This window comes from Cornus florida, unplaced genomic scaffold (genome assembly GCF_030987335.1).
Source record: "Cornus florida cultivar Cherokee Brave unplaced genomic scaffold, ASM3098733v1 CherokeeBrave_3.0.0_Hap2_Chr11, whole genome shotgun sequence".
NCBI classification, from domain to species: domain Eukaryota; kingdom Viridiplantae; phylum Streptophyta; class Magnoliopsida; order Cornales; family Cornaceae; genus Cornus; species Cornus florida.
Window position 1 is genome coordinate 138,179,810 of NW_026775581.1, and position 13,048 is coordinate 138,192,857.

At 37.5% G+C, this 13,048-nt stretch overlaps 1 protein-coding gene across 1 annotated transcript; it reads left to right on the plus strand.

Annotated features, from left to right (window-relative positions):
- Positions 1-7,978: 7,978 nt before the first annotated feature.
- LOC132283023 (28 kDa ribonucleoprotein, chloroplastic-like) lies at positions 7,979-11,527 on the plus strand. The gene is made up of 4 exons (XM_059784891.1): positions 7,979-8,541; positions 8,853-8,954; positions 10,018-10,299; positions 11,153-11,527. Exons 1-4 carry the CDS (start codon positions 8,074-8,076, stop codon positions 11,216-11,218), a joined length of 918 nt encoding a protein of 305 aa, XP_059640874.1. The 5' UTR covers positions 7,979-8,073; the 3' UTR covers positions 11,219-11,527.
- Positions 11,528-13,048: the final 1,521 nt, after the last annotated feature.

Consider the following 13,048-nt stretch of genomic DNA (forward strand, 5'->3'; position numbering starts at 1 on the left):
AATTAATGAATTTAGACTCAAGAATCACTTGATTCGGAGTCCGGATGAAGAAGATATGGCTAACGGAAGAAGAAATGGCAAAACGGTCAAAAAGGTGACAACCAAGAACATCTAACCAGTTACCAAGCCTTCCTAACTGGTTAGGAGACCAAAAATTTATACCAAAACACTGCCCATGCACATGTAACCGGTTACGAAGCCCCTTCTAACCGTTTACATGTGAAGGAGGCAGAATGGGCAGCCCAAAAACCTGGCAACAGGGGTTTTTCCGAAAAAAATGGAAATTTGAGGGCCTAGATGATATTTTCTGGAAAAACACAAAGAAGAAACCCCCCTCAAAATCGAGTTTTCTACCTAAATCTTGAAAAAAATTGAAAAATACGCACTTTGAAATGCCTAAAATGCCCTCCCAAGAAAACTGGTCCAGAGGGTCCAAAAAGTTGCTAAATGGAAAATCAGAAGCTGAACTTCGGGATTGATTTCCGATGCCAAGACGACATTTTCTGGAAAAACACGAAGAAAAAATCCCCTCTAAAATCACATTTTCTAAGTGACCATGTGAAGAACGGAATTTATTTCTCAAAGAAAATTCCCAAAATACCCTTAGGTCAGATTATGCAACAAAAATGTAAAATGAGTCCGTATGAGGCTCATTTCACCAAAAAAGAAGCTTTGCCCGGAAACGACCATGCACGCAAACGTAACTTACCTAGTAAGATGTGCTACAATTGTCCATGGCCCAAAAATATGGCCGATGCAAAATATGACCCCCCAACGGCCAAAATGCCAAAAATGTAATTTGGAATGAAAACTTGGAATTCAAAACTATGAAATGACTTCAAAATACCGTTTGGCCTTTGGCCACACCTCATACATATTAAATGAATTCTAGATAACGAATTTCATACGCAATACACGCGCCGGTGCAAAATAGCATACTAAAACGCATGAATTTCATATAATCTCATTAAGGGCAAAAATCAACATCCATGACATAAATGTTATTCTAAAAGAAATTTGGCCCTTGGCCTCATGTCATATACATAAAATGAGAATCAAAAGTGTGCTTAGGCACACATTACAAGTTTCGAATCAAATATACACATTTGACAATTAAGACTACAATTGGCATTCCGAGCCAACCTTCACAAAAATGGAAGTCTTCAAGTCCACAAGTCATCCAAGCATAATGGAAGTCTCAACTTTAATTCTTGTACCTGAAATATGCCCCAGTATCGTAGGGGTGAGTAACATAAAGCTACTCGTACGAAATGAGCATGCATCGACGTACATTTTACAAGTTTGCATGATTTAATTATTGTGGTTCATTCCACCTAATGTCTATGTCAAAGGTGAGACTCAAGGAGCATCATAGCTACCTAAGATCATTTCTAGCATCAATCATCTCATTCATGCAATTTTAGCAACATAGGGTCATGCTTACACAAAGCAACAACATAGGAGCATGCTTACACAAAGCAACAACATATAGATTCTCAAGGTTATCTACTTGAAGTCTAAAATGCAACATCAACTAAATATAACAATTTAGCATAATTAGAATATCTAATACCACACATCAAGACATAAATTCTCTAGGTTATCAACTAGAAATCTAAAAATGTGAAATCAACTAAACATATCAATTTAGTATGGATGTATTTAATAACATCAAAATCGTCAATAGCCAAAACCACAAGTCAACAAAGTAAACATGATTGTCAACTTGGAATTGAATGCGAAAACAAATAGTGGAAGACTTGGACATCACGCTCGAAATTCTGCCGAGACCTCAATGGTTATTCCGGGCATTAACCCGCAGGGAAGACCGCCCTAAGTGCGCACTATCTCAATAACTTAGAGGACTTACGTCCCCGTACTAGAGCCAAACCCTAGCCATCTCAACTCAACAATGTTCCAAGATTCCAAAATAAGTCAAATAAGTTCATAACTTATACATATTACTACTACATAGTAACAAGTTAGCAATATAACTCTCAATTGTGCATAATAAGCATTTCATATCCATAATGTTACGAAATCACAAGGCAACAATATATTCATATAGAAACATACTCTCATGAATATAAATTTAACAACAATGTCCTTCAATACATATAACACAATCAAGTGAATACTTCACAAGTCTAAATCCATGATCTTAAAATAGAAGCACCTTCTAAAACATGATTAAATCTACGGATAAACAAGATAGAATCTAATTACATCAAAATAATTAAACTCTCTAGATTTCAAATCATTTCCAATTGGCCCCAATTTAATATATGCTAATAGACATATCATGGTCATTACATATATTCCCACAAAAGCTTAATTAGGCCCATGAAACCACAAAATTAGATTTTAATCAATTTTTTTAATAAAAGTCTCTAAATTTTCAAACTCAACCAAATGCTCTCAAATTAAAGTATGTTAACAAACATACCAAAACTTAATTTAGAAGCATAATACAACTCAATTTCATGCAAGATATGGCCATGAACTTTAATCTTTCACAAAAGACAAATATTAATTAAAAAGAGCAATTCTTATTTAATTAATCCAAATTTAATATATGTTAACCAACATATTAAAACAAGATTTTCTACCAAACCACAATTCAAATCAAAGTTATATATCATCATGAATTTTAAATCTTATACAAAGAATTAAAAATTATTAACTTTCTAGATTTGATACAAGGCACATATATAAGTTGTATAATCATACTAAACACTCAATACAACACACACAAAAGCCTAAAACATTCCCTACCTCCATTTGAGATGAAATCTCAAATCCCCACCAAAATAAATCGGCTCCGAATCCGACGAAACTCCTAGGTTTTGTCGGGGACAACACCACGAACATGAATCCCAAGGAAGCCCCATCAAAAACACAACTTGACTTCAAACCTGAACTCAAGAAATGGCCAAAACGAGATTCAAATCGGTTGGAATCGAAGGCCTCGCCGAGGGGAACAATAAACACTAAGGCATTAAGGTATTTCATTGAAGGGAAGAAACTCAAAAGAAGAGAGAGAAGATGGAAGCCATAGCTGCCTCTAGATCCGGCCAAGAGAGAGGAGAGAGAGAGCAAAAATCTGATTTTTCACTTAAAGGCCCCCTATTTATAGAAAAACTCAAAAAGTGTCTCGAACGGGCCCCGCCGGGTCCGAAAAAGTGAAATCTGAGCAGACGCGCTCAAACGGCAAAACTCTGTGAATGAAAAAGATTACAAATGAGAAAATATGAATAACGGAATAAACGGCGTCGAAAACCGAGTCCCGACCAGAGAGTTATGCCCAAAACAAGTTTGGCGCAAACCGGAGCCAAAAACCCTGAAACTGGAAAACATCGTCCAGGAGGAAATTCTAAGAGTCCACGACTCGACGAAATGTGAAAATGAATCCCATACGAGGATCCAGGCTCAAAACAAGACATTGAGCAATAACTTTCATTAATTGCACAATGACCCCTCTAAAAAGTGAAAACTGCGAAATTACCCCAGAATGAAAATATCTTCCAAAAGATATTTTCTTAGATACCCCTGAAATAAAATATCTTCAAAAGATATTTATGAAAAACACCCCAAGAAAAGAAAAAGTTTCCAAAGAACTTTGCATTTATGCCCCTATGGACACCGGGAGCAACCAGAGTACTTTCTCACGAAAGTAAAGATACGTATCTCATAGAAATCATTGGGAATGAAGATACGTGAAGTCAGAAACCAACTCCGAACACAAGAAGTGTGGTTACGTAAATAGAGTGACAAATGAGGAAAAGACGGAATAGGGAAAAAGACAAAAAGTGAATAGTGTCTAAAAATGAAAAATGTGATAATGACTCGGTCCTCAAAGGAAGTTGTCAATCCACAGAAAAGAATCTCCGAAATCACTCCAGAGCACTCGAGACGACACTAATCGACAAGAAACCAAACTCAGAAGGGAAAAGACAACATAAAAAATTTGTTCGAAAAATCCGGGTCATTACAATTCTCCTTGGTAGCTGCGTCAAGGTTGTTGGCGAACTTGCACACCTTAGCATTGGCAGCTTCAACATGCTTTTGCATGGCCATCATGCCAAATAGAATCTGCAAAACAATACATGAGTACTAATTAAGCCGAATATATGTCCAGAGAAATTATAATATGAAGACATTTTTAAATGCAATCAGGAGGAGGGTAAGGAATTACCTCCATAGCAGCCAGAGGAAAGCAACTGAAGACTTCCTTTTCAGACAGAGATTTGGCAACCTCAATGTCTTTAGGAGACCACGTGTTCTTGTAATAGGCCATGGCGGTTGGGCTTTCTCTGAACATGGTTTCGCTCGGCCTTACTACCGAGCCATCAGCTCGGACAAATCTAGGGGTCCACGGAGCCTCTCTAGAGGGGGAAGCAGTGGCTGTGCCGGACCCAGAATGAGCAGTTGGTCTGACCTGAGGAGGAATAGGCAAGCTCGACCCAGAAGTTCGAATCCTCCTTTCTAAAGAAACATCATCAAGGCTGCCTTCATTATCAGGCTGAGGCCTTTTTTCTCGCTCCTTATCCTGAACGGATGCAGTGGGGGCAGAAGTATTCCGAACTTGAGGAACAACGTTCGGGTTGGCAGGTGCAACGGTGATGATCAGGCTGACAGTCACCACGTTCGGAGTGATGCTGGAGGTGGTGGCAGATGAAGATGCCGAGGCTGGAGAAAAAGAAGCTGCGGAAGCAGCAACGACCCTGGGAGGATCCTTCTTCCTGCTGAAGGAAGGAATCCGAAGCTGACTCATGGTGGTGCCGAGGAATGAAATATCTCTAAGATTCTCGAACGTGAGGAGTTCCGAACAAGAAGGGATGTCGTTCAGAACGTGGTCCTTCAGATAAGTGAACCTATCCCTGCAAACGTTGAAACTGAGTTCATTATATTGCGGGATACCCAAAGAATTGCAAAGAAACGAACAGAAGCGAGGGATGCCAGTTTCATAAGGGCAGTCCGTTTTATGGCTTTTGAATTTCTTGTAAGAGAATACGGAGCATTCGCCAAAGATGTTCGGAATAGGGTAGTCCTTGGCAACCGGAGCGAACCAAGCCCCCCGAACCCTAACAATGCCCTTCTTCCACCCTTTCTCAGACTTAAGTTTGTCCGTACAGATGGATCTCTTCTCAATAGGGTAAAAGTGGTCATATACGTCCTCCAACCTAATCTTGCTGACCTTGTAACAGAGGAGAAGGTCAACTAAGTCAAGATCTAGGCCTCTGTCACGGTTCAGAAGCAGCAGAACGGATAGAACCCTAAGAAAATTGGGGTTAACTTGGAGAGGAGAAAGATTTAGCCTATTGAACATATAACAGAAGAAAGGGTGTAGAGGGAATCTAATAATGTTGAGAAGGTGAAGGGAAAACAAGGTTTCACTGGGAAGAAGGCCACCACCAGTTTTAATATTTACATTTTTAGGGCATTCCCTAAGATGAATATCGGAAGGGAGATGGAGTTTCATGCGAAGAACATCCAAATCTATAGGCATTATGAGAACGACTACGATCCTTGGGGAAATATGCAAAGATTTAAAGAAGAAAAAAGAAGTGAAACTAACCTTGAGAGGATGGAGAGCTGCAAAAGATGTTGCAAGGAAACTGAAGATAAAGAACCTTTCACAGGATTGGCCGAAGAAGATTTGGTTTGACCAGAGAAGATTCGATTTGCCTGCAGAGAATGGATTGTGAATGGATTGACAGCGAGATATGATAGGTACGACAAAGAAGGTTGTAGGTGTGAAGGAACGATATGTATAGAGAAAGTGGTCCCATCAACCGAGACGTCAGGAAGTTAAAGAAATTCAAATTTCAAAAACATTGATTCCGAGGCCGACCGATCGATGCCCCACGTGATTGCCTAGAGCTGTCAAGTCATCATTAGTTCAGTAAATAATCACACCCTATCTAATGAGGGAGTGATTACGGGGGCAGTTGAGAGTACTAGAGGCGGCATGGGTCGGATCCAACTCACACGATGAAGAATGGGCCTGGTAATTGACCTGGGCCCGAACCAAGCTTTCATAAGGCAGGTCCAATGATGAAGAGTAAAGCTGAAAGCCCCTGAAGATGATCAGGCCCATTATTGTAAAAGCTTCGAGAATGAGCCCAATGGAAGAAGGTAGTTAGGAATCTTCTAGAAAACTGTAAATAGCCTATAAATAGAAGGAAAAAAGAGTGGAGAGGAGGAGGAAAATTTCTTGAAGTGTAATGAAACTCTGTCCAAATAGAGAAAGAAAATTCTTACATCTTCAGTTGCCTATCAAGATACAATTTTGTTGTACTCTTAAAAAGGAGATTAAAATTCTTCTCAACATAAAGAAGCATGACACCAATTGTTGGAAACAATGTCACTATTTTTTCTCTTCGTTTTTTTTTTTTCCCCTCTTCAGATTCGACCTCATAATTAAAACCATTATAACGTTGGCCATGTCATCACTTAACTAGCATCTTCAGGGTATTAACAAGTGTTTTTCTCTCATCTTAGAAACTTACGAAGTCTAAAACTCCTGTAATATTTTGAGAAAGTTAAAAGATGGTGGAATATTTTATTTTCTTAATAATTTCTCAGGCAACATTACTAAAAAGTAGGAGAAAGTTTAAAGATGATGGTACTAACATTTCTTATTGTTCATATGTGTATATATATTTATTTTGTTTCTATCAACATGACCTCCAAGTTTTGAGAACCAATTCCTACATGGAACAGGCACTAAGAGTCTAAGACAAGATAACACATATAAATATGCTAACACAACAAAACTAAAAAGGTAGGAGAGGAATCTGATGAGCACCCCAAAATATATAGAAGTATAGTAACATATTACATGACATGTATTCTAATCAACTCTGCAAAACCTATTCTGAACTACTTGGAGTTGGCCGCACGAACTTTGTTTGGCCATTCTGCTCTGTTAAAGGTCATAATCTTGGTCTAATCAACTACTTGAATCAAAATATCTGTAATTGATCAATCTGATTATTCTAATCAGATTACAAAATTTACATATAGTAGAAACATGAAATTGAAGAAAAATAAAAAATAAAAAATCAAAGAGCAATTCCTTGTGGGGACATTTTATCGAGCACTTAAACTGCAACTAACCAGAGCCACACATAAATTCATATTATTTTCAAGCATATAAATAAAATATAAAAACCTGCAAGCATCTTTTCCTTTGTAACTCTAGTTATGAATATTTTCCTCTGATACTGCAAATAAAATATATTCAGAAGAATGCTGAAATGTAGTGATAGTTAGAGAACAAACATTAAAAAGAAATATGTATATGTATATGTGCGTGTGTATAGATGTCGAAATAGGAATACAATATAAAAATGTTTGCAACAGAGGTTCGAAAATGCTCTCTGTTCTACGTAGAATCACTCAGCAGCTCATATAGACAATTGAATGAAAATCAAATTAATGTGAAACTATGGTTTATCGTCATGAGAAGCATGAGAAGAACAGAGAGATAGAACAGATAGCTGAAACAAATGCTGACTGAAGGTGTCTTTGCCGCCGGAGAGTGAGAGAGATCGATCGGGCATGATGATTTGAGAAAGAGAAACAGGGAGATCGCGGATTAGCGGGAAGAGAGAGCGAGCGAAAAGTTTTAAAAACCTTGAATTTTCAATTTTTTTTATTACGTTACTTTACATACGGCGTCGTTTTTATGTACCTCACGGGTACTACACGACCCGTCACCGCAGAGGATCTCGACCGGTGGAATTTCGTAAACAAGATACGGCATCGTTTAGAAAACGAAACGGCACCGTTTAAAATGTTCTAAACCAATAATGATAGAACAGAGATCTAATTGGTCAATAAACAGAGTCGAAGTACCTTTTTACCCTTATTCTTGCCACGTGTATTAAGTAGATGATAAACAGACCATGACTTCTCCATATATATTCAATACTGGATTCTCCCTCCTTGAAACTAAAAAATCAAGACCTGCAATTCTTTGGCATTTGTTGGACGACCAACCCAGAACGTTGAGCCCTAAACCCTCCTTATCCTCTATCTCTTCTCTCTCTCACTCACTCTCTCATCATGTCTGCTGCAAATACAGCTTTCATGAAACCCCTATCAATGACCGAATGCTGTATATCCTTTGTGCCAACCAAAACCACATATCCATTTCTCATACCACCCTCAAAACCCATCAAACTCATTCGCTTATCTTCATCATCGCCTTCATGGGTCTCTCTGAGACACAAGATCTCACCATCAAGTATTGTCCCATTCGTTGCACAGACGTCAGATTGGGCCCAAGAGGAAGAAAAGTCAGTTGAAGGGTTTAAGTGGGGAGAGCAGACTGTAGAGGACACAGAGGGTAGTGCTACTTCTTGGGGAGGAGAGGGTGAAGAAGAGATTGGGGTTTTGGGGGAGAATGAAGATGGGTCTTTTACAGAGCCACCAGAGGAGGCTAAGCTTTTTGTTGGGAACTTGCCTTTCGATATTGATAGTGAGAAATTGGCTCAATTATTCGATCAGGCCGGGGTTGTTGAGATTGCTGAGGTATGAATTTTTTTATTTTGATTATTAGAGCCCCATCCCTCTACATATATTTCTATGTTTGTACATCTGGATTTGAATTTTTTATTTTTTATTTTTCCTTCTGGAGTGGAAGATAGGGAATTTAACAAATGTAGGTCATTTTCTCCTTGCTGATTCTGTGTGTTAAATGCTTAGACTCTCTCTCTCTCTCTCTCTCTCTCTCTCTCTCTATATATATATATATATATATATATATATATGTCTCTCTCCCGCTTCTTGGGGTTTTCAGAAAGAAGGAATTTTAAAAAGTCTTGGTCATGGTTTTATTGAAGGTGATTTACAATAGGGATACAGAACAGAGTCGAGGGTTCGGATTCGTAACAATGAGTACTGTAGAACAAGCTGAGAAGGCCGTGGAAATGTTCCACCGTTTTGTAAGTTACTCCACTATTTTCAATCCACCTTTTGAGTTCTCTCTGTTTGGATTTTGGTCACTTATTCTTGTTGAAAGTTGTTTATTTGGTGGAATCTTGTCCCAAATTTAACTTATATTTCAGGTTTCATTAAAATTTACTCCTCATCATTTGTTATTTTGCAATTCACATATTATTTTTGTAAATGTTATTTCAAACTTGATTTCTTTGTCGAATGCTTAATTTTAGTAGATAGTTGCAATTTGTGAATCACATAGTCCTCTCATTTTAAAGGAACACTCGGTTGCTTTGCCTGTACTGAAATCATTATATCTTGTTTCTTCTTAAATTGATATTAATATTATGATTTTAGTAACTTCTATAATTGGGAGAAGGATTTCCTTTAATGCTTCTATAATTTCAGGTCATTTAAGGATTGAAGAATTGAGCAATGACTCTAATCTACACTAATTTATTCCTTGTAAAAATAAGACTTTTACCCACATGTTCTCCTGTTCAGTGTGTTGAAGCACATTATGTGAAAAAGCAAGGCAGACGACATAACATATGTTGTAATGGTGGCATATTTGACCTTTCTTTTAACTTATATGCAACAATAATGATATATGCTTCTCTTCATGCCCTCCCTATTTCTCTTATCCCCAGAATTGTACAGCGATAAAGAGAGGGTGCCGACTCCATATATTGAACTTTGGTGAACTAAATTGGATGCTCTGGTTGCATCATCAATTCTTATATCTTCAAATGTTGTTATTTCTTCCTATAAACCATGTGCATGCCCAAGTGATTGAAAGTTCCTTATGCATTTGCACATCCTTCTGGGTGAGCCCATTACATTGATGAATGAAAATGTGATAAAATGGTTTCTTAATGTTTACTTAAAAACAGAAGGTTATTTAATGTTAACCAGGACAGATCATCTCTCTCTCCCTCTTTGAGGACATGCTTGTTGTAGTTTATTTTTATTATCTTAAAATTTTGTTACTTCTTCTTTTGAATCATGTGCATGGTTGTTGACTTCAATACTTCCCAAGTGATCGAGAGTTGCATATGTCCTTAACAGGAAGTAAATGGAAGGTTTTTAACGGTAAATAAAGCTGCTCCAAGAGGGTCACGTCCAGAAAGAGTTCCTAGAGCATTTGAACCCTCTTTCAGAATTTATGTCGGTAACCTGCCATGGCAAGTGGATAATGCTCGGCTGGAGCAGGTCTTCAGCGAACATGGCAAGGTGGTGGATGCTAGGGTTGTGTATGATCGAGACAGTGGGCGTTCACGTGGATTTGGCTTTGTAACAATGTCTAGTGAAACAGAACTGAATGATGCAATTGCTGCTCTTGATGGACAGGTTATATACTTATTACCTGTTTATTGTTCCTGAAATTTCTGTTGTTTCTTACAAATGAAGTTCATGCTGAGAGAACTGAAAACGTCTTTGGGTTGAGCTCAATAGATTAGCCTTCTAAAATGATTAACACTCTACTATATCCCTACTCTGATGCTAGGAGTGGTAGGCAGCCTTTAGAAAATGACACTTGTGGTCACTCCTAAGCCTATCGCCCTTTGTTTTGGTTGTCATTTGATCTCTCTTTTCACCTTATTTTTTTTGAGGTCAAGGGAGTTACGGTTTTCCTCCTAAACTCGGGTAATTGCAACTCTGAACTCTTGATAGTTCAGTATGTTTAAGAGGTTTTTGTGTGATCCAAACACCCTTAAATTATCAGCAAACAGGAAAGAAAATGTAACTTCGTATTTAACTGACCATTTAATCAAATTCTGGTTTTGTAATGCATATATAGTTCCTCAAACTATGTAGTTCGACATTCTTGAGTACTTTCTTTATTTTTATTTCCCTGGATAAAAGCCCCTTCATAAGCATGCACATTCGGAAACTAATTTACTGTATCCAAAAAATAAAAAATTACATGAAGCGCCCTTGTTATTATTAGTCACTGATTCTGTATTGGGCATACACCAAACCTAGTGTATTACCTGTCATCCAATTAGTCATAATTTTGACATTTTGGAAACCATTGCTTTGGTCGATATAGGTAGTAGTTGTAAAGGCCTACTTTTACTAAATAATTATAAATTAATAAAACCACCAGACTTGCCATTCTACCTTCTCATTTGTGTATTATTTAACTTATGCGAGCATCTCTTTAACGAACACCTAATTTAAGGTATAATTGGTGTTGCAGAATTTGGATGGCAGGGCGATCAGGGTAAATCTAGCTGAGGAACGACCAAGGCGTAGCTCCTTTTGAATTGAAGATGATTATTTTTTGGTGGCTTACGTGTACTCTTAATGTCCCGCAGATTCTTTCAGGGAGTAGAAATTGCAGTTTCTTTCTTTCTTATATCTTCATGCTAGTACGTTTATTTTACGAGGGTGGGAGTTTCTCAAAATGTGTTTTTTTTTCTACAAATTTTTTTCCTCATTGTGTTTTTTTTTCCTTCTTAACTTGTCAATGAGGTAATACTATTATTGTTCAATTCCGTTTGTTAGTTTCTGTGTATTTGATACCACACTGGGTGACTATAATTTATTTATTTAAAAGGTGCATTTATTAAAACTTGAAACTGACTTATTAGTCTCTTTTCTCACCCTCTGCACTTGCTGTGTTCTTCTTTTTTCCTTTTCTTTTTTTCCTTTAATTTTTAAGAAGTTTGTACTCTTCATGGCTATTGTTGAATTTCTATACATGTTTCCCATAGCCGTTAATGGATATTTAGAAAGATTGCGTTTGTGACTTGAACCAGACGATGATATTATAGCTTTTATTACCAATGATGATCTTGATTTTAAAGTTTTTGTGGTTTGAGATTGTAAGGGGTGGCAAAATGGTTCATGACCCACCAATTTGCCCATATTTACCTAATTTAAAATAGGTATGTTTGCCTAATTTAAAATAGATATGGGTGAACTATTTAAAAATATGGGTCAAAATGGATGATTCATGTTCAACTTATTTTTATAAAGGGTTACATGGGTTGAATATAGGTCACTCATTTTGATCTATATTTCACCTATTATATAAGAGATTCAGTTTCACAACCTTTATTTGGTTCAAATTTATCTTTTACTTTCTAAGTACTCACTCCATCACATTATATGATATTGTCCGTTTTGGGTTAGAACCTGCACGGTTTTGCTCTTGAATTTCACCCCCGAAAGGTCTCGTACCAATTGGAATGACACACTTACATATAAACACTTCATTTTTTTCTTACTCAGGCGATATAGGATTATGCACCCTTAGCTAGCCAGCGTGGTAGTCTGTCAGTGTCTCGCACCAGCCCAAGGCACACCCGCCCACAAGGTCATCACAATCCACCCCCTTTGGAGGCCCGACATTCCCGGCGGCACACTTCTAACTGGGTTAGGCTCTGATAAAATATAATAGATGGATGAAAATAATATACTTTAATGAGCTCTCAAATGACTTCTTATATTTTGAGATATGTCAAAAATATTGCCTATATAGCAGCTCTAAAAAAGATTTGAGAAGTCTTTTTTTCTCATACGGTGCCGTTTCTCAAAATATAGCAGGTGGATGAAAATAATACACTCTAAATAGCATTTTGAATGAAATGCATAATTGGAACATAATTGCTAAAATATAACATTTTGACACTATAACTCTCTCAAAACATAGATTTGACATGTCAAAATAACATTTTATATTGGAGATACTCTTAGCTCCTTTTCTCATTGACACCATATACGGATGGCCTTTCATTTAACTTTGCAGTCTTTTAATATATGTCCCAAATGACCACAAGAGGAACAAAAGCTGAAGGCATTCATACCGAAAGCCTATCCAACACTCCTTGCCCTGAAGGTTGAGAATAGATCACAACTCAAATTTGACCCGTCCATATTTGCCCTACGGGTTGAATATGGATCACAATCCATATTTGACCCTACTGAAAACCAACCCGTCCATATTTGCCCCGTCCATATTTGCCCTACGGGTTGAATATGGATCACAATCCATATTTGACCCTACTCAAATCCAACCCGTCCATATTTGCCCCGACCCAACCATCGTTTGCCACCCTAGAATTAATCAAGTTTACTTATCAACCAGTAT